At 38.0% G+C, this 24,053-nt stretch overlaps 1 protein-coding gene across 3 annotated transcripts in view; it reads left to right on the top strand.

The window, feature by feature from the left end:
* The window catches only part of TDRD9 (tudor domain containing 9), a 68,455-nt gene that overhangs the window by 17,510 nt on the left and 26,892 nt on the right, over nucleotides 1-24,053 (top strand). For all 3 annotated transcript variants that reach the window (XM_038179582.2, XM_072038241.1, XM_038179583.2), the window contains exons 2-13: nucleotides 788-894; nucleotides 4,076-4,173; nucleotides 4,547-4,768; nucleotides 6,301-6,423; nucleotides 7,474-7,554; nucleotides 11,626-11,790; nucleotides 15,297-15,400; nucleotides 17,071-17,129; nucleotides 18,787-18,841; nucleotides 18,974-19,058; nucleotides 19,749-19,806; nucleotides 20,435-20,539. In XM_038179582.2, coding sequence (XP_038035510.1) covers nucleotides 788-894; nucleotides 4,076-4,173; nucleotides 4,547-4,768; nucleotides 6,301-6,423; nucleotides 7,474-7,554; nucleotides 11,626-11,790; nucleotides 15,297-15,400; nucleotides 17,071-17,129; nucleotides 18,787-18,841; nucleotides 18,974-19,058; nucleotides 19,749-19,806; nucleotides 20,435-20,539 — 1,262 coding nt within the window. The remainder of the gene's footprint in view (nucleotides 1-787; nucleotides 895-4,075; nucleotides 4,174-4,546; nucleotides 4,769-6,300; nucleotides 6,424-7,473; nucleotides 7,555-11,625; nucleotides 11,791-15,296; nucleotides 15,401-17,070; nucleotides 17,130-18,786; nucleotides 18,842-18,973; nucleotides 19,059-19,748; nucleotides 19,807-20,434; nucleotides 20,540-24,053) is intronic.

Genomic DNA, 24,053 nt, shown 5'->3' with positions numbered 1-24,053 from the left:
GAGGAAAATAAACTGTCCTAACTGAAACCAGGACACATGCTCAGAGCCCAGAGCTTAAATTAAGGTGCAAAACCATAGTTTTGACATTTTTGCGTCTGCAACTCTACAGTATTTACATTCATTTAGGATGTGTTTTTAAATACAATTACTGTATGTGTGCTGCTTTATTTTCTAGTGAAATACATGTGTTTTTCTTCATACTGTGTAGAACAGATTTTTTTTTCACTCTGTTCTATTGGGTCATGGATAGATTTTCACTCTTGTGCAGAATGACGTAACTGTGGTTTTGTATAAAGTTCTCTGAGGGATCATGTTAGTATGTTTCCTGACCACCAGCAAATCTTTGTTCAAGGACAAGTTCTTTTCCTTGAAGTAGTGAGGAGATGGTTTGCTCCTTTCCACCTGTCTCTGAGGAGTGATGTGAGGATAATGTGTGTTTTATCAGTTGTGTTGTATTAAGAACTTGTGAAAGCAATCTATTTAATCTTTGCTCAAAAGAAATTTTAGACTTTCATTAGGAGACAAATTCCTAGCTATTGCAAACTTAGAGGATGATACTTTGGGAGTGCAGTTCTTTGGAATCCCAACAACGAGATTTAATATGGCACTTCCCTCAGGCTAATATCTTAACTGCAAAGACAAAATTAACCTCTGAAGTTTATTTGTTGAAGTAGGTACTGCATGATATAGGATCTCTGAACTTAAGTGTAATGCAGTTACTTCCATACAGATCTGTAACTGTTGGATTAGGAAGCATGTACTGAATTGTCATTTCTTTTTTCTTTAGGTTGCCTAGCACAGAGAGAGGTGGAACTGAATATGCTGAAAAATACAGACAAGTGGAGGCACAAAAGCTTGATGCATTTGGAACTGATCAGTTTGTCTATAAGCTAGGTAAAAAAAATTTCCTATTCTAACACAGGCTTACCCGTCCTTTTCCTGTCTTCTTCCTCCAGATAAAATTGTGAAACCTCACTGCATCTTTCCTGTTTGTTTAATGCTCCGTGTGTACATTTGTTTGTGTAAGGCAAGGTGTTAAAAAAAAAAAAAATATATATATATATATATATATATATATATTCTGGGATCAACAGTGTATAATGCTGATGCATAGATTTATGTGCATACATCTGGTTTATTGTCTTGAGAAATGTAGATATGTTAGATCGAAACATCTGCAAGAAAAACAACACTCTGGACTCAGTATGTATCTTTTTGTTCTGTTTTTCCTTTTTTGTCTCCATGTTATTTCTCTGTGTACTTGATTGTTGCTTTGTTTGTCTTTAGAGAGAAATTTGATTGCACCTCTTTCCTAGGAGCTCTGGTAAAAGCAGTATGAGGCTGACTCAGTTGTCAGGACAACTTAGCTTCAAACTCTAACTGTGCTTCTTAATTTCCAAATTTGTTAATGTAGCTGATTTCCTAAGGAAAGGACACTCATGTAGTTTCTATTCTGCATGTCATTCTCTCTAATTTTTTATCACTTTGATTTCCCAAAATTTGGAAAAAAGGAGACATTTTCTAGATATTACTTTCCTTCCATGCTTCTGCAAAGTACATGACCTCTGGAACTCAGGTGGATCCTGCAGCCGTTTGTTTGTCTTGTCATCAGCTGAGGCTCACTCAGTAGGTGCAGGTGGCTCGTCCAGCATGTGCAGTGCATCTGACCGTAGGTCCCAGCCCCAGTGTGCTGGCTGTCTCTGGTCCACTTCAAATGGCATAACATTTGTGGGAGACAAGGAGGCATGGAAAATGCAAAATAAGCAGATTGAAAGAGGCATAGTGTGTTGTAGATCAGTATCACAGTATTGTCTAGTTTTTCACATGCTTCCCGTTTAACTCTTAACAGTTAGTCATTTTGGTTAATTTAGGGAAATGCCATAAATCAGTTACATCTTTGAGCTATTAAATAAGACTTGTGCCTGAGGTAGGCTAACAGTGCTGCTGGCCTGCTTCATTTTGAATGGAACTGATCCTTGCAGTATTTCTGTGGAAGACACAGTTACAGTACATTCTTGTTAGGAAATATTTCCGCCCAGTCACCCTGGTATGTTATTTTTATAAATACTTATTTTCTTTTGGCCTACCATAAAAACTTTCTCCTTGATATTTAGAACTTAGAGTATTCATTCTTGCCTTCACATGGATTCATGCAAGTAATTGTGCAGATTGTAAGGCTTCTACAGAGCATAGTAGAAATGATAACTGCTGTGAAAAGGAAGTTGACATGATCAGGTAACAGAAAATGCTTCACAATTATTTGAACAAAGGAGAACATCCAGCAGTAGTTCTTCCCTAACACATTGGGCTGGCTGAGTCAAAGAAATCTATGCCCCGTTGACTCAGTGGGGTCAGAAGATGTTGTGCAGAGGGGTTACCTTACAGAGCTGTGTGTGGTTTTCATATATAGGGGGCATTTTCCTGCTTTTGTTACTCTGTGGAAAACAGTTTTTCAAATTTGGGTGTTCTTTATATATTATTCTTCATATTCTTTATGCTATATTCCTTATAGCACTGACTAAATGTACTGACTGTTAGATGGAAAACCTGACAAAGGTGGGAAGGCAACGCTGCTTTAGCAGGATTGTGCTGACACCAGGATCTTTTCCCTAGCAGCTTGAGATTTCTTCCAGCATTGGTCAAATCCTGCAGAGTTACTGATGTCTCAAAAGTGACATGTTTGTGCCAGAGGGAAGCCAGTCATCCATTGTACAGTGTTGCTGTGACAGAATGCTCTATATGAATTTTTGGGGGATATATATATGAAGAATCTTTACTGAAAGTCTCTTTTAAAAAGGACATTTAAAATCATCATCCTTGGAAAATATTAAGTTTGTTTTAGTATGTGTTTGTTAGTGCTAAGTAAATAGCCATGCAACAATCACCTACAGCTGTTGTTGCATTATACAGAATCAAGATTAAAAGTCTATCTTGTTGGAGAATATTCTGGTTTTTAGTGTTTTATGAAAGTGTCCTAGCTGCCTAGGTTTTGGGGCTTTGTGGTGTTTTAATGTGGGAATAATTCATTTTGTGTTCTTGGACATTCAACAACAATTTGGGAGGTTGGAGCACATAGAGGTTCACTACAGAGACAAAAAATTAATCTGCTGGCTTCCGCTTCACTGCTGTGCAAGATTATTACTAAGCCTTCCTAAGAAAGGAAGCTCTAACTGAGCAGTCAAGTATTTAGGCTGTGGCCTTTATTTAATGATACCTATTTTCTTTGTAAAAAGAATACTGAATTTCATTCCCACTACTGTGAGTATTACGTTAAAAAAATGACTCAACATAAAGTGAAGTCTTAAACTCGTATTATTTGAATGCAAATAGGTAAATAAAATTCATTATTGCACCTGGTGAAAGCCATTTGAAATAGATCATTTTTCTACCCAAATTGTTTAACTGTAACTTGCAAAAATTACTTGCCAGTTTTGCACTGGTTTTCCCATTCTACACTTCCCTTGTCACCTGATCAGTTGCTATTTTATTGGTCACAGTCAGACTGACAGCAGACTTCTGAGCAGGAAATCTTGGTACTACTGTAAAATCTTGTCCTGCATTAACTGTGACTAACTACATTTTGTGTTCTCTTGGCAGTGGTGTCACATTGAAAGGTTATAGAGATTCTTAAAAAAGAGATTGTTTAATTAAGAAGTAGAAAAATAGTGGTCACGCATAAGGATGGATAAACGAATAAGCATGTTTTCTTCAGTATCATTAAAACAAAGTTTTCAGGAACATGTGGATTTTGTACTTGTAATGCAAACTGTGCAAAAATGCTGGGTTTTGAGTTAAGAGGAAAGTGGAGAGAGTCACAGAACTGTATATATCCTTGACACTGATCGTGGTTTATACGCAGTTCTTCCAGAGCAGCTGTCAGTAAAACAGCAGTTTCTTTAACAAAGGAAATCCCTCCGGTCTGTTCATAGTAAAAATTATTATTTCTATTAATACCCCTATGTATGTGACTTGAACTTTGTAAAAGTTAGGTTTTCAAATACAGTGTTTGTATTCCCCTGCTCATCTTTCTCTTTCTGTATTGTGAAAACTTATTCTTGGTTATTTTTCTGACTAGATACTGCCCTACCTAAGTGTGAGCCAAGAGTTGGGAGTTCTGTGCCAATATCTGAGTATAAATATGCTGATATGCCTATAGCCAAACACAAGGAAGAGGTAATCTCATTGCACTTTCTCTTTGTGGAATAAAGCTGAAAATCGTGCGATTTTGTTTTGATTGGTGATTGGTTTCTTTTTTACATTTCTTTGGGGGGGGGAGGGGGAATGCTTTTTTCATTGCACAAAAACCCTTTCAGGAAGAAACATTACTATTATACTGTTTTTACAGATGTGTATGTAAAGTATAAAAATGTGAGCATGTGCACATGTTCTTTTCTGTGATCTGCTAATGCCTAAGAGATGATAGAAAGAAGGCATAATATTTTAGAGACTTGTTATTCCACTGAAAGCTATTGATAATTTGAATCTGTTTGAAATCTGTTTTAAGTGTTCTCATAGACTTAAGAATTTTCTTGAAAAATTGTTTCAGATAGTGTCTCTGATAGAAAGCAATTCAGTTGTGGTTATACAAGGAGCAACTGGCAGTGGTAAGAGCACGCAGCTTCCGCAATATGTTCTGGATTATTGCACTCAGCAATCTATCTACTGCAATATTGCTGTTACCCAGCCTCGGAAAATTGGTGCCAGCAGCATCGCCAGGTGGATTAGTAAGGAACGATCATGGACACTGGGTGGATTTGTAGGCTACCAGGTATAAGAACATTTTAAATTTTATTTACAAATAAGGAAAAAAGGAGCACCTTACCTGCTTTCTTGGTAACCTTTAATTATATGTAGCACGCTGAAGAAATGTTCTGGAATGTGCTTTTAAAATGGAATTGCAGGGTTTTAGCTGTCTGCTGTTAAACATTGACAAATAAATGTTTAAGCTTTTAAAGTTAAACAAATGGAAATGTTAGTTAGACTCCAGAAAAAATAATTTCATTGTCTGTGTTCTGGTAATTGGATGCATCTGTATCATTAATCACTGGAATTGTTGCAGGAAAACTATATTCTGTCATTTTTTTCCCCTTTACAATCCTGAATTAACACAGTTGATTTGCTTGATTTTATTATGCTTACTGTCAGCTATGACAAAACTTGAATGCATTATTTCACGAATGTCCTGTCATAGTTTCTTATTTCAGAAACCTGAACCAGTTTTTCAATTAAATCTACCTCCACCGTTCCCTTTGCCAAACTCAGCTGTTCTATCCCTCCATTTATAAACTTACTGTCAAATTTTGACACAAATACTGGTGCTTTAATGGTCAATAACTGCAATAAAATGCTGTGGTCATTGTTTCTGATGGTACTTTGACAATAGCTGCCTCTGGACTTAGCTTCCCTGGGTACTAAGGCTGGTGGGTTTGCACTGGTATTGGCCATGGGGAGGATGTTTATGGTAAGTTGTCTGTTTCTGAGAGTCCTTTGCTGGGATACTTATCTTGATGGTTTCTTCTTTCTCGCTTGTTTGATCTTCCTTTTTTTCATCCTTTTTCCATCCACTTAGGGTCATGCTTGCTAAAATGCTATGACCACTTCCTTTTTTGCATTGGTTCACAGCTCCAGGTTACAACAGAATTTACTATGTATGGTGCCATTTGCCTGTGTTAGAGACTCTTTGTTCTGTTACCCATAAAAAACAAACAAAACAAACAACAAAAACAACCAACCAACCAAAAAAAAAACACCAAAAACACAAAATGTTTTGTACAGGTTGCGGTCTTTTTTTTTTAACTGGACTAACTGACCATTACGAAGTTGTTTCTACCATGAGGTCTGCAGTGCCAAGACTTGGCCTTATCTGCTCTCGTCCTATGCCAGCTTTCTTCTGTGCCACATCCTATGTCTCCACTTCTCAGGGCTTCTGCTAGTGTACCAGGCCTGTACTTCTCTACACAGCAGTTGAGGATATTAGTAGAAAGTTTCATGTATGCACCTTTAAAAAAACCTGTAAAGAATTATTTTCAGACTAGAGCCCATAGCTAGACCAACTGAAATTTTTATCCTTTATTTTATAAGCATCTGAGATTTTTTGATTTTTCCTAGAGAAAATTGCTTTCTGAGGTAACTTGTTCTGGGTGATGTTAAAACCTCTAAACAAGTGTGTTTCTAAGCTTAAGTGAATAATTCTGATGACTTTGCACCATATTTCTGTTTGCAGTTCTTTGAGATCCATATTCAGGAAATAGATTGAGCATCTGTTCACTTCTATGTTATTTGTTTCTCAATGTGTGTTAGGTATCTTTAGAGAAGGTTGCCACAAAGGAGACACGGTTGCTGTACATGACAGCTGGGATACTTCTTCAGAAAGCAGTTTATGCCAAAAGCCTAACTGAGTTCACGCACATTTTCATTGATGAGGTAAGTTGGTGAAAAAAATTTAATCTCTATTTTAAGAAAATTCTTACTTTCTGTCTTTCTTACTGTGCTAAAGAAAGAAAAATGCAGGTATGTACCTTTACAAATGAGTAAAGATTGTTTGTATACGTTGTCTAAACTAATGGTTCTTGAAATAATGTTTTCTTGGTGTTCTTTGAACAGTGAAGCTTAGAACTGAGGGCTTGGGGAGGATTTTGGGGAGTGTCTAGAGATGAATGAGTGTCTTGAGATGGCTTCTGAAATCTACTGCTTGGATTTCAAGAATGTGTTCAACTAGGTGTATGAGGAAGGGGCCACTTCTTTCTCTTGGTTGTCACTGCCTTTAGAAAGAGCCTTTATCCTTCAAGGATGACCTGAAAAAAAAGGAATGAATGTAGACCTTTAGAAGGTTGAGCTCTGGAGGAAAAAGAAAGAAAAAAAAAAAGCTGTTAATTGTATATAAACTGTAACAATTCAAGAAAGGGATTTGTTCATCATTGATAATGTTGAGTGGAAGTCTTCATTGAACTGTGTAAGAAGCAGCCAAAAAAGTCAGATGCTAGGATATATGAAGAAGTGGACAGAAAATGTTTTAGAGAGTAGTTGTGTATTTTGATCATGGCTAGCAGCTATATGGAACAAGAGGAATCTGTTTGATCTGCTCAGCTGATAGACAAGCAGATGTATTCCCCGCCTGGATCATTTGTGATCCTCCTGGTACAATTTAGTTACCCATCCTTGGTGTCACTTTAGCTGTTACTGTCAAATCTAGAGCCCATCACTGGTTTTCTAGTCATTATGCTAGAAGTTATATGATCTAACAGTGTCATGAATTTTTAAAAAGGATGTTGCAGTCATCTGAACTGCTGTGTTGAGATTTAAAACGTGATTAAATGCATTAATCTTAAAAGATGCATTTTCTGCCATCAAAATGTATTGTTCCAAGTTAAAAAAGTGCATGAAACAAAAATAAACAGCAAAGGAAGAGATTACCAGAAAGAAGAACATGACCTAATGAAAACCTGTAAAAAGTGAAATTGTGGATTCTTCCAGGTGCATGAGCGTACAGAAGAAATGGATTTCTTGCTCTTGGTAGTCCGTAAACTGTTGCGTACAAATTCACAGTCTGTAAAGGTAAGTTAAAAGCATGTTCTGGTAGTTTCCTTCAAGAATAAATTGTTACGTGTTTTTGATTTACAAAGGGTAAGATTTCAAAGAACTTGCTTTAATATTTGTTATTATTTTTAACTAAAATACTGAGTTTGCTAGTCTTCATAAGCAAGTAAGCTGAAGGGCATTTTTTTCCTGGCCAGTATAATGTGTTCTGAGAGACTTTTTTTTTTTCTTATGTTAAAATGCATTAGCTTCCAAAGTCTGCTTAAGGCTAGAAAAATGCAAGATGTCTTTTTAACTAGAGTTATGTATTGGATATTGAGGGCAGTGCTTATTCTTGGTTAAATATGGTAACATTAACTCTGAACTTATGGAATTGTTAAGGTTGTTTGCAAATAGCAAAAAATAGAAATGTATTGCTGTTTCTAGGCAGAACTGGTAGTATAACATGGCTGAGATATTTGCTTGTCTGCTAGGAAACTTGCTTTTTACTAAAACACTTTGCAGAGATTTATCATGATGTGTTCAGTCTTTGTGGTCTCAAAGGGATAGACTTGTGAACTGTAAGAAATTTAAATACGGGGGGGGGGGGGGGGTAGAGTTAGGCTAACCCAGAGCATCTCTATGCCCCTGTTTGGGACTGCAGGATTTTTATAAGACTGTATGTGTCCCTTAAGTGTTTCAGTCAGCTGTTGCCTTAATGCAAACTGTCCTGTTCAAAACATAGACAACATGAATCTATGCTGTCTTTTTTGTTGCTAAAGTAAGGGAATCAGGGTTCTTCTGCACAATCAACTGCATTGATTCCAACTCATAACTTAGTCTTTAAGTCTCCCAAGTGTGCTGTCACTCAGAATGCCCTTCCTGTTGGCATAGGACATGTCTGTGTACTTATATTTTATTTTTTATCCTTTTTGTTGCCAATAAGAAAACTCCCTATTTATCTTTGATTTCAGAGACATTAGCATAAACCTATTCAGCATTATGTAGAACTTGGCTCTGCCTACCAAGAATGGCAAATAATTTGATTGTATTCAGCTTGTGAAGTTTGCCATCGATGCTGATTTTCTGGTTAGTGTCAACATCAGGAATCTCTTCAAGTCCTGTCATCTTTTCAGTTTGGAAACATTTGTCTCTAAAAGGTTTCTGAATGATTTTTTTTTTTGGTCTCCATAATTCTGGTTAAATTCCTCAAAATTATTATTGGAGGAGTTTCTCTTTTACATCCTGTTCTGTAGTTGACACTTCATCTAAATATTCTTCATATTGTTTAAATCTGAGACTATCTTATATTTATGGGTGCTTTCATTTTACCCCTGTGGAGCTTTTTATGGCAGGGAGATGGCAATTCTGGCACTTCATTGCTGCATTTTAGCAGAGTAGAATGGGTCATTCATTTTGTAAACTATACACTAAGCACAATATCTCCTACCTCATTCCCTTCTGAAAAACTAAAGGAGACTTTGATCATGTGGCAGATTTGTTTAGAAAATGCAAGATTTTCTGGCTCTCAGGACAGGCCTGGATTTGTGAAACAAAGGGGTGCAAGGAGGCCTGTTAAAAGGGGAAAAATAAATTTACAGTTCACAATCATACAAAAATACATACAAAGGACACGTCTCTTAATCTGGGCATTGCAGGCTTCAGATGTATCAGATACTTAGATATTATATCAGCTAACAGGATGGTGAGAGTATGGAGTACAAGATCTGCCTGTTGTTATACCTACCAGCTACACTGAATTTTCTGGCAGACTGTTGCTGCTAGATCACAGGGCAGACATTTGGTGGGCTCTTCTAAGGATGGTATTTTAAAGAGTGGGGTCATTGAAAGAAAACTGAAGAATTCTGGATTGGCTCTATTGGGTCAAACCCAAGAGGGCAATTTCCATAAGCAGTTGTTTGACACAGTGAAAACTCAATAACCGAAGTTATTAAGCAGGTATTTGTTACTACGGTGCTGGGTGTGGGGGGGATCCTTCTGCCTAACACACACATGCCAAGGGTGCTTATATTAATGGGATATATACATATTCATTTCAACCTCCCCATAAGTCTTGCATATTCATTAAGTAACCAAAGAATTATTAACAGAGGTTCCTGCCCCTATTCAAATGTGCACTGGAATCCTCGGGTGGTCAGCCAGCGTACTCTGGTGGTATTTTGATGAAGGCCAGAAGTCCTCCTTGCTGATAAACTTCTGAACCTGCCTTTCTTTCACAGACTCAGCAGTCCAAGCCAGTTCTTGCTGGTTCTATTATCTGTGTGTATGAAGTCTTTTCTTCCCTTATCTTTTAGGGTCTTCCCATCCTTGTACTCCCTGCCTCAGTCCTGTCCTTGTGGTTGATACACAGCGTACTCTGTGCGTTAGCTAAAAGCTGCAAAATCAACATGCTTACCCTTGTTCACTGCCTCAATTAGGGATAGTGGAAACAGGATAAAGGTAGTGCTGTTTTCATAGAACATTCTCCCTGGTTGTAGAGAATGTCCATTTAGGGACATCTTAAGTTGTTCTCATAGTGAATATTTTTGGTATCAGATGATGGGGCTTTAGACGTAGCCATGCTGCACAGGTGTTTCTGGACTCCTTGATGAAGAAAAGAACTGCCTGCACTGATGGCAGTTCTCGGCACATCTCCAGTGTGTTCTAAACTGTTGACATGCTATGTTTCTTGCTGAACTTGTGCTTTGGAAGTGGATCAAACTTTTGGTTTAGTAATGGGATCCTTCCACCACACTGTTGAGAACTTGTCGTTTTCCTTTCGGTTTGAAAGCACTCTTTGTAGATTATTATGAATGCAAATTACAAAGATGTTGTAGAAGTAGTAGTAATTGAATATTGCTTGCCTGTAACTGTGGTTAGAATAATTTAGATTGAGTTTTGTGTCAGTAGCCTTCAGAGAAGGTTATAATTAGCCTGTTTTCCTAGCAGAGGTGAGCCCCTATCCACTGAGCCATGAGGTAGTTCATGCTGTAGTGAGAGGAATTTCATAATGTGCACAGTTGGATCCTTTCAGATTTTTTTCCTTCTTTCAGAATTATGAAAGACATAGTGATTTAATCTTTTTTTCTGTGTCTCCTTGTGCCTTTAAGAGTGTGTGCTATGGAGATTAGTGAGCATTGTGGTACGATACTCACTTCATTCACTTACCTGCCTGTCAGGCAATTCCTCCTTCATAGGAGGAATGCTTTTTCATTGCATTTTTGTTTTGGGTTTTGTGTGTATTTCATTTTATTTTTGAATTTATGGAAGGTGTTGTGCAAGCAAGAAAGGGCTGAGAGTGTTCCAGTTCACAAGTAATGCTCTAAAAGTAGCTTGGAAGATGTGAGTAAAGAAACTGAAAACCACACAGGGCATTACAACTTCTTCCTTTTTGTCCAAGTTGAATCGATCTAACTTACTCTAGCTGGTAGTGCTGAGCAGTGGGACCACGTTCCATGTAGAGGAGCTAGAGGGTAAATAACGATACTAATGCTTCACTTCGTTGTTCTCCCTTCCTTCATCCTTCACATATTATGAATTTCATAATAACTAAAAAAAGAAAGAAAAGGCTTCACCAGGTAGTATATGTGACTTCTGCTTTTCTGTTTGCTAGAACATAGATTCTGAATCTTACCAGAGTCAGCAAACAGAAAGGAGCTTCATGTGATCCTTGCAAGTTTTAAGTTGCATAAATTAATTGAAACTTAGGTGAAACTTGACATATTTCAAAAATAATTATACTAAAATTTTTAAGGCTGGGGTATAATTGCAGGTATTAGACTCATAGGAGTAAGCCCATCTTTTGATAGAGGTAAAGGCACCACTGTCTATTTGGGGGTTGAACTTGAACCACAGGAAAAAGTCTTCACGTTGTCTGCCTTGGACATCTAGCCTGAGCTGTTCCCTTAAAGGTGCTTACTTTTCTCCACATCCTACAATGGAATTTTATTTAACATTTAGCTTCCGTTGTCTTAAATGTACATAGGATACATGACTGCGGTAACCAAAATTAGATTTTAGAAGAAAGCAGAGATTGGTAGATTCCAGTGTGGCATGACATTTGGTGTCAAAATGAATGTTTTACATTTACTGTGCCATTTTTTTTTAAAGGTAATACTGATGTCTGCTTCCATCAACTGTGAAGAAATTGCTAATTACTTTGCACTTCCAGTTCATAATGGTCTGAATCCAGCCTATGTATTTAAGGTGGAAGGCAAATGTTACGATATTGAAGAATATTATCTCGATGATTTGAAGCACATTGTTCGTTCCCAGGTATGGTAAATGTCATTCTATTTCATTGGACATAGTAAGAAAGAAATTTAAATAGTCAGTTGAAAGCCATGCAACAAAATTGCAAGTAACTGATTTTACATTACAATTCTAGTTTTTAATTAGAATTTGATAATACAACAAGAGTCATGAGTAGACTAGTTTTTCCTTAACATAATAGAAAAGGAATGAAAAGGGGTGGGGATCTTGACTAGTATCTGGCACTTTGTTCATGTTTGAAGGAAACTACTGAACAATGTGTAAGTCTGCAGAAAGTAGCATTTGAGGGCTTTATAGATCTTACAGAACAAACAAACAAAACAAACAAAAAAACACCACAGTTTATGGAAAACTTAGAAGAAAATAATGGCTTTTTCTGTACACAGGACAGGTATTGGTTATGCCTGAACACAGGCAAGCCAGATTAGGATGCTCTCAACTGTTTTAAGCTTTAAAGCAGCCTAAAAACAACAACAACAAAAAAACACAACCCCACGCATATATAGCGTTTGGCCTGTCAACATGTATACGTTAGTATGGCAGCCTGGATAGATAACACGGAGGACTTTATGTAATACTGTATTTTTTTATTATAAATGACAACAAAAAGATAACCAAGAAATTCAGTAGGAAGTCTACTTAAGTCGAGTTGCATTTGTCAAAGCTGATGCATTTTCAGCTGGAGGTCAGCTGCCATACCTTTCAGCTCAAAGATCATGAACAAAAGGAAACTGCTTTCAGTCCTTATGCCTTTTTATATATATGTTATTTTTTTCTGCATATACAAGCATTTAACTTTGATTTTTAAGTTTTCATTTGTTTCTTAATGTTGTGTTCTTCTGGCTATAGCCATTCTGTTTAGTAGGAGGAAAGGAATATGATTGTTCAAGAACTTATTTTATCCTAGGGCAACCTAGAAACACAGAAGTGCTCTTGAATGTTTTTAATATTTACAAAAAAAAAAACAGAATTGGAAAACACTGATGTTTGGTTTTGCATTTGTTCCTTATGGAGCTGTGTGTTGAGATTTTCTCTGAATAATAGATTTTAGAGAAATGCTTAAACATGTAAGTCTAAGATAATTTATGTAACGTTCTGAAATAAAAACAAAATAAAGGCCAAGCCTGAGAGTTAATGCAATTAATAATGTGAGCACTGTCATATTAAATATGCTAAAATCAAAATCAGCTGTCTGAGGTGTACAGGCTTTAGGCTGTAGTTCTAAATATTTCTATTTTTGCCTATACAAAATTCACATAGAATACAGTATTGAATAGAAACAAATACTGTGTTTTTTAGGCAGATTTTTTTTTCCAGGTTTCATCTTTGCTTTAAAATTCATAGCTATAAAATCAGGCATCATAAACCATAACTCTTTGCTTAAAGCTTCTCGACTTGAATCAGTTCAGTCATTTAATGGTCTAGTTTGCTGTGAGGTATGAACCTTTGTCCCTTCTCAAAAAATCCTACTATCCAGTTACTCTAATTGGATGCTACTGTATTAACGTAGAATTGTTTTATTCTGCAGATCTCTTGGCTTGAATATTAGTCCCTCATTTTTGTAGGTGATAATATTTTAAAACTATGCTTGAAAAGAATTTTTTTCCTTGAATATTTCTGGCTTGGGTAATTTGGGAATTCACTGATACCAATTGTGATCGGAAAGATAAATAGAAATACGAGTCATTTTTCTGTCTTCTCCATGCCTGTTTACTGTAAACACTTTGCTACAGCTCGATAGATGTTGCTGGTTCAAAGATAATGCTTTCCTCTCAAATGGCTTCATTTGTAGAAAAGAGTAAAAAGAATAAAAAGAAGGGAGAAATGTTTTTCAGTATAGCACTGGCTTACTCTTGCCCAAATATTGTGTCATTTATAGGTGCTACTGTTTGTTTGAGTAAAAGTCTGTAGAAGTTTCTTTTTTCTTGGTGTAATGACCTTTCTAAGCAAGTACATTGATTTGGATATTTAAGTGGATCATTATTTTTGTCATATCAACACTGGTTTTGATTGAAATTTGTATGAGGGCTGTATCTATAGGCAAATTTACAGCTATTTGTGTCCTGTAAATGCTTACCTACTGCAGTAGTATAGCATTGTAGTTACCAAATGCAAATTGGTTGCAAATTTAATTCTGTAAGCAGATTTTTAAAGTGTGTGTGTGAGGGGGATGTCTTGATCTTAGTCTTTGGTGTGAAATTCTGTGAAATTCCATCTCTCTCCTTCTTACCTATGGCAAAAAAGAGAGCTCCATTTTTGGTTTGCAAATCTGAAAACTCCTTCACATCCCTGGGACTGAAGTCAGAGTCCAGATGAAAGGTAGTGAACTGCTGTCAAAAGCAATCCCGATGATGTTGTATTATTTCAGGCAGTTCTGACTGGGCTTTTGGACTTGCTGTTTCTCACATTGTTACCTTGTATTAAGAGTGATGTGACAGCCTTGTCATGTTAAAGAATACTAAAGGCACAATAGGTAACAAAACGGAAAAGACAAATTTGACAATTTTTAAAGCATGGATAATCTAAACACAAAATGTTTGAGCAGCCCAAAAAATATAAAATTGCTTAGGTTGTTGCATATATTGGGGGAAAAAAAAAGTATTCCTTAACAAAACTGCTGCTTGTATTTTCCCATGGACTAATCAAGCTTCAGGGGAAAAACATTACTATAGAGAGTGTAAAATGCAGTGAAGAAGCTCTGGGGTTGACAGTGGTACAACTGGTAAGTCTGCCTGGATGGGTCATTTCAGGGAGGAGTTGGAGAAGTGGAGCAACTCATAGACTGCTTTTTTCATCCTCCAGTCCATCTTGTACAACAACAAAGATAACTTTCTCGAGGTTTTCAGAAAAGCAGTTTTTCTCCAAGTATCAAGGTGACCTAGGGTCAATGTGATGTAGTGTTACAAACAGGCTGTTCTACTAGGAAAAGTGAAGACTGAAGTTGCAGAAGCAAAAGCTGATCCTTTTGTGATTCTATTGTGAGCCGCTTCAAGAAGGGATAGGTTCACATGGGCCTGCATATCTAGCTTGTCCAGGTCCCTTTGGATGTCATCCCTTCCTTCTGTTGGATCACCAGAGGTCTGTGGAGGTCTGTGATTTACTTGCAGTCAAGTAGAAACCTGTGAGAAGGACTTATCCTTCCTTATACAAATTTCTCTTCTTGTCATCTCGTTCCTGTGCACTGGGACTAGTCATGCATGCTTGCTATGTCTGGATAGGAAGCAGCTACTGCAAAAGTTAGGAGATGAAGTGTGGGCTTGTGCTCATCATAAACAAGTAAATACACAAAGTAAATTTTCTAGTGTTATTTTAGCATTAGAATGGTAGGACTCTGGAAGGAAAATACAAATTTAGAAGGCAGTGAATGCTCGAGATTAAGTTATTGCTTTGTACATTTTTTGTGCAGCATCAGTTTTAATCAAAAAGCACCTGACGTATCACTTCAGATGCAAATCAGACTCTTTCAGCCTGTTTTGCTGTGTTAACCTTATGCTTCCTTCTCCACACAGCTTCCTCCTCAACGAGCTGAGAAGCCAGTGATAGTAAAGGAAATGTATGAGGTAGCGGTGTCTTTGATTCAGTCATTCGATGAGTTGGAGATGAAGCGCAATGGGTAAGATACTGTACAAGATCTGTTAACAGCAGTCCTTAGGGGACATGAGACATGAATTAGGGAACAGGACTTAAAGTAGCCTGTGTAGTAGAGTTCTTAGTAGTTCCTCACTTTCCTATGCATCCCTGCTTTTATTTTACCTATTGGTGTGATTTCTGCTCTGGCTGGTTATATTAAGACTCCATGTCTTACTGAATGTCCTGTGTTCTTGAAATACACTTTTGGCTACTGGATATTCAAGCTATCCATTTCATGCAGAAACTGCATTTTTTGCTGTTGATCAGAGCTTAATCTTACAGTAGTTGTGGTTTTATTCTTTTTGTGTTGTGGTTTTATTATTTATATTTCGTGTTGTGAAATAATACATACATTGAGCCATGAAAAAAGAATATAAACAAGACATTAATTTTCACTGGTTGTTTATGTAGTGCTTTCTTTTATTGTCTTTTGAAGTAAGCATTTTTTGTGTGTGCTGCTCTACATCTTGTAAATTGATGTTTAGTTACTACAAAATATAGTAAAGTAGCTTCTGCAACTTCAGCCTAATGCAGGGTGGATGTTTGTTGGGGTAGGGTTTGGTCCCAAGTATTTTAACTGTTGGTAAATGTATGCTGAAGAAATGATTTTGTTTTGGAAGCTTAATTTTTTAAATCTTACTAAAGTTTTTGAAATTTTAAGAAATCCTTGCATAAGGTGACCTAAGCAGTTACCAATGTACAAGTGTTGCTGGAGTTGTATAAATGGGATAAATTTGGCAGCAACTTACACACATGTGCACACAGTAACTTCAGTGTAAATATATATGTTAATATAGCTTATATAGCTAGAAGGAAATACTATTTACAATATATTTATCAATGTCTTCTAAGCTTTTTTGACCGTTCCTTTTGATCTTTTCAATGAAGCTGTTTTACTGTAGTTCAGAATAGCCAAATATGAACTACAGTTTACTAATAAGCTACCTTTTACAAGCAAGCATGATGCAAGACATCAGCATTTCATCTTTCAAATACTAAAAAGGGCTATTATGAGTGTTCATTGCTGCCCTCCACTGAAAATTGTACTTTCTGTTCATTATATTGTTTAAGAGCAGAGACTTTGAAGATTCGTTAAAAAGAAATATAGCGGGAATGATTACTACTGAAAAATAAAAACTCTGAATTATGTTAAGGTGATTTCAGCCTCTTGGCTCATAACCGATATGCTTAGAGAATGACATTTTTGATCAATGTCGTGATCTTGATAGTTATTGATAATGGTTAGTTTTCTTGCACGGTAGACCTTAGTTAAAGGAATCTAGTGATTATTTTAAAATGCAAGACCGTTACATATACTTGAGAAATTTCTGAATCAGTTTGTATGGAATATAAGCTAGTAATGTACTGTCTTTTCATTTTAAGATCTCGAGTAAGCTATTTGATTAATTTAATTGGTAAATAAGAATGCTTCTGCTTTGAAGACAAAACTAAGCCTAATGATCTAGTTCCAATTTTTATATATGTTTTATCAGGAAATATAATCTTAAATGTTTTAAATTCCATTCATGAGGAAGTTTGAATGATATACGTTACAGAAGATAGTCAATTGTTCTTGTTCGTGCAAGACAAAATATGTTGGTGGTAATAAAGTAGCTTGAGGTTGTAAAAGCTAATGAAATGATGTTCATTTAGGGAGAACAAAACCTCGAGTCTTCCATCAGAGCGTGGAAGTGTGCTAGTGTTTTTACCAGGTGAGTATAGATCTTAACAACTTCCTTATTCCTTTCTTGTCATTTAACATGCTTTCTCCTGGCATTTCTTCCAGTTGTGTTAAATGCATTCATCCACGGCTAGTGATATCAAGTATTGTTTTCCCTCAACTAGCAAGCTTGCACATCCATGAACACTTTGAAGAGCCTTGGGCACATTCAAGGGGAGAGGTACCTTGGAGCTGGGAGGCACAGCTCTTCCCTTGGGCATGGTGATGTCTGTCCTTACCAGGACTTTCTAAATCTATAAATCTTTCTGAATCTCCGTGCTGTGCCAAGCTTAGCAGTAGGCATGCTAGCAGTAGTGCTAGAAAGACAGCACTTCCACTTCCTATTTTACCTGGTAATACAGGTAATACAGAGATACAAAGAGCTATGTTAACTGTAAAATTGTATTTTTAACAGATACTATGTGTGTTTGTGTATTTATATATATGTGTATACACACACACACGTATTCCTAGGGGGCTGCATTAAGTTTGCACAACCAGTCTTAATTCTGGCATTTTCATTGGAGCACTTGACATGGTGACTTTTTAATTGTTTCTTGAGCATATCCTTTGGTGTACGGCTCTTCAGGCTCGTTACAGGGAAAAAAAAATGGAAAAAAAGCTTAGGCTGTGCTGACTGATTGATCACTGAGCTAGACTTTCGAGTAATATAATATGCTTCTGCAAGACTAACTGGTAGGCTAAATAAAAGCAACAACCGTTTGTCATCCTCTTCAGGAGCTTGAACAGGATGGGGATGGCCTGATATCTCTGTTCTTCACACACACCTGCTGATGGCAGGAATTTCATGGCTTAAAGCTTTAGCTTTCTTTCAAAGGATTGTGCTGCTACTGTCATAAGTTTAATCTGTTCTGCTCACGTCAACCTCTTTGTCTGGTTTGTGTTTTCTTTTTCAATTCTCAATGTACAGCTCTCCGTATTGCCTTAGTGTGTTTGCCAGATTTTGTTACTAGTCAGTTTTTGATTCTAAGATCTGCTTTTCCCGTTGGCATTTTTTTTTTTTTTTTTGCTGGAGTCCCGTTGATCTCTCATCTTTTCCAGAATTGGTCAGCAGATAATACCTACTGTGTCTAGAAGGCAATTAATAGCTAATGTTAATATTGTTTATAGCCTAGTAATCAGTCTAATTCTGCCAATCATGGATGAAGTCTCTTTTAATTATCTTTAAACAAATTGGATTCAAGCTTTGGTGCCTTACTCAAATATGTAATCAGGCAGAATGTCAAGTAGGAAGCATTAAACAGCAAGATAGCTGAGCAGTACTTAGTGGGATTGAGTAGGTCTGGCAGGCTGAGTCCAAACAGCTCCACATCATGGTGTTGTCTTTTCTTTATATCTTTAATCACATGGCTCTGGTTCATTCATGATCAGATAGCATTATTTACAGTTCATTATTATACAGAAAAATGTATTTTCTGTATGTTTTTGTCTACGATGCTAAAGGTGTTTGGCTTAGAGCTTTGTTAATTAGTTGCTTGGACTACAGATTCATTATTGTGCTAGTCAAAGAACGGGCAGTGGGACTCCCAAAGAACAGATGGGAGTTAAGAATTAAAGTGAAGTAAGAAGTGGTTTTAGAGTTATTAATGATCACTAAAAAGAAAAATCTTGATTACTTTTCCCCCTAGGTTTGAATGAAATAAGCTGCATGCATTCATGTCTCACAAATATGTTTAACAAAAGGTAAGTTAAACCACATCTATTTATTTCAGATTGATTAAACTTGACCATGAATCCCTCATCTATAACTTAGCATAGATGTGTAATTAACTTTTATGTTCTTGCATCACTAAATATTTAATACATTTTCTTTAGGTGGCAAGTGTACCCACTCCACTCACGTGTAACATTAGAGGAACAAAGCAACGTATTTTTGACTCCAGTTCCTGGCTACAGAAAAGTAAATATTGTTGAATCATTACTTCTATTAAGTGTGCAAATGCTTTTGCCTTGAAGAATATTAACTGTGCCAGTTAAATTTAACTGCATGAGGGCGAAGCAGGTTTTGTTTTTTTTCTCCTCAAGATGTAAGCTGCTGCTCTGAGCAAGTTTTAACTAGTAAAAATTAAAAAAATACTGCTTTAACTAGTATTTAGACCTCAAGAGATGTAGAAATAAAAGGAAGTTACACTTAAATTACTGTGTGACGCTGCTTTTATCCTGAAGGGTAGTTTGTGCGTGTTGATTCTTCTGCCTGCATGACAGAGGCCCTGCAGAGCAGAATACTCCTTCTGTATGGGGGGGGGGGGGTGTCTCTGTCCTGCTTTGTGCCCCTTGTGCCCCCCCATTTTGCTTAATCACTTGGTTTCTTTATTGTTGCTAATACTGAGTTACTTTGTTACGATGGAGGCATGAGGAAATACTTGCATTCTTCATGTTTGTCATATACTGTATTACTTCAATATGCTTTTTTGCTATGAGGAAAATAAAATGAAGGCTTTCTTGTATTGCTTGTTCTTTCACATGCAGAGCAGAATTATTATGTTTACACCACAATTATATTTCATACTGGGTTGGATTTTTTCATGTAGACATGTTAAGTAGGTTTTTCTTTATTCATTCCTTTTTCCTTTCTTGCTTCAAAACCCAGATTATTCTATCTACAAACATAGCTGAGAGCTCTGTAACAGTTCCTGATGTTAAGTATGGTAAGTCTTCTAAATTCTGAAACTGTGTGTGCATTGTATTTGTAATGTTTGCCTTACTTGTGCTTGCCTAACTTTCAATACGTCACCGTTTCACTAAGCCTTTAAGTTGGAGTTCAATTTTGACAGCCACTGAGCTCTTTCTTTTACAACAGGAAACAGTTTTAAACCTTGGATATATGGACAAATAGTAGAGCTATTGAGCAGGGTGCTAATTTTCATCTTTTGCTGCAGGAAAAAAGACCCCTTATTTTAGATGCAGTAACAAGCAGATTCATACCTTATGACACGAGTACCTGAAGCTTTTTATTCACATTCTGAATATATTTTCATTTTAAAATACTTGTGTCTGTTTAGGCAAACTCAAATGTAGAATATCTAAATGCAGAATGATTGCCTTTTGAAGATCACTATCTTTGACATTTATTATATTTAAGTTTAAATTTATTTGTAGTACTGTTAGTGCTCTCAGTAGCCTGGTTCTAGTTGTTAGAAAACCAACAAAGAAAATAATGGATATGTCAATGATTGAAACATTCCTTCTCTGATAACACAAAATCAACAGTATTTATTACACTGCTGTGAGGATGAATTATTTCTTAATATTAAGATTTTATTTTCTTAATTGCAGTGATAGATTTCTGCTTAATTAGAACTTTGGTTTGTGATGAGGAAACTAATTATCAAAGTTTGCGACTTCGCTGGGCATCTAAAACCAACTGTTATCAAAGAAAAGGTAAGATGGCAGGAGGGAATGGAAAGGAATTTTAGAAGTTAACCTTGATGAAGAACTGTTATTTTTTTTATTATTTAGTGTAAAGGATTAATGATCTTTGTCACGGGCTGTTTATACAAAAATTTTATTCCTTACCATGACAGGGTATTAAAATTGGTTATAGAACTATGCCTGAGTGCTGTATTTTGTTAAACGATTTTTTACAGAGGTAAATTTTGTGTATTATTGTAAAAATCTAAAATTAATGGGCCATAAAACTTATGAGGATTTGTTATTTAAGTTACTTTTTTAAATCATGTGCCTTTTTTCTTTAAAGGGAGAAAGCTACTGCTAGATATTGACTTCTCATGATTTTCTGCAGGAAAAGATTCTTTCATGTCGATTTGTTGCTCAAGTTAGGGAAAGATCTACAGCACTGTCTTCAGTGTATACCAATGTTTGTAGCCCAAGGTTAAACAAGAACTGGTATTGCCTATTCTACTTAGTACTTGTTGATATCTAAGTCTTCAGTTTCAATGGAAAGGAGTAATAGTAATAGTAGTAATAGTTAGATATAAAAGTATCTTTATTTTTTTTAAACCTATGAGGACTCCACAGTCACAGCATTATTGCTTTTTGGTTCTGGGTCAGTGTTGGTTATGTCAGCTGACCAATATGTGACCAATACAATATGACAGCCAACTAGTAGCAGCAGCAGCATTTTGCATAGTAGGAGACTTAGATTTTTTTTATGCACATGACTTAAAAACGTGGCCTTACACTCTGGTGGCATATCCCACTGAGTAGAGTACCCTTTAGTTTGTTGAAGTGAATGCTGTATGGAATTGTGAAGACAGACCTTCAAATCAATGTGTTGTCTATAAGTAGTGCATCATAAAAATATTTTGCTGTTTGTCATAATGTGTAATTGTTCTATAGAAGGCTTTTGATAGCTATAGAGTGAAGTAGGAAATCCAACTATGCTCACCGTGTATTTCATAGAATCATAGAATCATAGAATATCCTGAGTTGGAAGGGACCCTTAAGGATCATCAAGTCCAACTCTTGACAGCGCACAGGTCTACCCAAGTTCAGACCATGTGACTAAGTGCACAGTCCAATCTCTTCTTAAATTCAGTCAGGCTCGGTGCAGTGACCACTTCCCTGGGGAGCCTGTTCCAGTGTGCAACCACTCTCTCTGTGAAGAACCCCTTCCTGATGTCCAGCCTAAACTTCCCCTGCCTCAGCTTAACTCCATTCCCGCGGGTCCTGTCGCAGGTGTTAATGGAGAAAAGGTCTCCTGCCTCTCGACACCCCCTTACGAGGAAGTTGTAGACTGCGATGAGGTCTCCCCTCAGCCTCCTCTTCTCCAGGCTGAACAGGCCCAGTGCCCTCAGCCGTTCCTCGTACGTCTTCCCCTCCAGGCCTTTCACCATCTTCGTAGCCCTCCTCTGGACACTCTCCAACAGTTTCATGTCCTTTTTATACTGTGGTGCCCAGAACTGCACACAGTACTCGAGGTGAGGCCGCACCAGCGCAGAGTAGAGCGGGACAATCACCTCCCTCGACCTACTAGCGATGCCGTGCTTGATGCACCCCAGGACACGGTTGGCCCTCCTGGCTGCTAGGGCACACTGCCGGCTCATATTCAACTTGCTGTCTACCATGACCCCCAGATCCCTCTCTTCTAGGCTGCTCTCCAGCGTCTCATCGCCCAGTCTGTACGTGCAGCCAGGGTTTCCCCGTCCCAGGTGCAGGACCCGGCACTTGCTCTTATTGAACTTCATGCGGTTGGCGATCGCCCAGCTCTCCAACCTATCCAGATCCCTCTGCAAGGCCTTTCCACCCTCATTCGAGTCCACAACTCCTCCAAGTTTGGTGTCATCAGCAAACTTGCTCAAAATGCCTTCTATTCCTACATCCAGATCGTTTATAAAAATATTGAAAAGTACCGGCCCTAAAATGGAGCCTTGAGGGACCCCCCTGGTGACCGCCCGCCAGCATGACGCAGCCCCATTCACCATAACCCTTTGGGCCCTGCCCGTTAGCCAATTGCTCACCCATCGTATGATGTTTTTATTTAGCTGTATGCTGGACATTTTGTCCAGTAGGATCCTATGGGAAACCGTGTCAAAAGCCTTGCTGAAGTCCAAAAAAATCACATCAGCTGGTTTCCCTTGGTCTACCATACGGGTGATCTTATCATAAAAGGAAATCAGGTTAGTTAGGCAGGACCTACCCTTCACAAACCCATGCTGGCTGGGACCAATGACTGCTTTGTCCCCCAGGTGCGCCTCAATACGTTCGAGAACCATCTTTTCCATGATTTTACCAGGCACTGATGTGAGACTGACAGGCCTGTAATTGCTAGGGTCTTCTTTCTGACCCTTCTTGAAAATCGGCACAACATTTGCCAGCTTCCAGTCTACCGGGACCTCTCCAGACTCCCAGGATCGTTGAAAAATAATTGAGAGAGGTTCCGCGATGACGTCCGCCAGCTCCTTCAGCACCCGGGGATGAATCCCATCCGGACCCATGGACTTGTAGGGATCCAGGTGGAGTAGCAGATCCCGCACACGTTCAGGGTCAGTTGGGAGTTTGTCATCCCCACCGTCCCGGTCCTCCAGCTCGGGGCACTCTGGGTCCCGAAGCCCATCATCGGCATTGAAGACAGAGGCAAAGAAGGCGTTAAGCGTCTCTGCTTTGCCTATGTCATCGTCTGTGAGAAGACCTTCCCTGTCAAGGAGCGGCCCTATATATTCTTTAGTTCTCCTTTTTCCATTCACATATCTAAAAAAACCCTTTTTATTTTCTCTCACAGACACAGCCAGCTTCAACTCTAGGTGTGCTTTAGCCACACGAATTTTCTTCCTACAGACACGAGCAGCATCCCTGTATTCTTTCCATGTCACCCGGCCCTCCTTCCAGTAGCGAAACACTCTGTTTCCGCCTAATCTCCGTAAGAATGTTCCTGTTCAGCCACGCCGGCCTCCTGCCGCGCCTGCCTGACTTGCGGTATTTAGGAATTGCCTGTTCTTGTGCTTCTAGGAGGCATCGCTTAAAGAGTGACCAGCACTGGTGGACATCAAGGCCTTCAAGAGCAGCTTCCCAGGGGACCTTGCTGACTAGTTCCCCGAGCAGCCTGAAGTCCGCCTTCCCCATATCTAGGGATGAGGTCTTGGTGGCACTTTTCCTTCTGTCACCGTAAATTTTGAACTCAACCACTTCATGGTCGCTATGACCGAGGCGGCCACCAATCACCACATCTCCCACCAGACCCTCTCTGTTTTCTAGCAACAGGTCTAGGAGGGCACCTTTCCTAGTTGGCTCCGTCAGCACCTGCACCAAGAAGTTATCATCTAGGTGCTTCATGAACCTCCTGGACTTGCTCGTGTCAGCCGTGTGGCACTCCCAGTTAACGTCTGGCAAGTTGAAGTCCCCCATAAGGACAAGGGGAGTTAATCTCGAGGCCTCTCTTAGTTCTGTAAAGAATAAGTTATCGGCGCTATCGTCCTGGCCGGGCGGTCTGTAATAG

The sequence above is a fragment of the Anas platyrhynchos genome, chromosome 5, assembly GCF_047663525.1.
Source record: "Anas platyrhynchos isolate ZD024472 breed Pekin duck chromosome 5, IASCAAS_PekinDuck_T2T, whole genome shotgun sequence".
Taxonomy (NCBI): Eukaryota; Metazoa; Chordata; class Aves; order Anseriformes; family Anatidae; genus Anas; species Anas platyrhynchos.
Note: the sequence above shows the minus strand (reverse complement) of the source record. Positions and strands in the feature narration are given on the sequence as shown.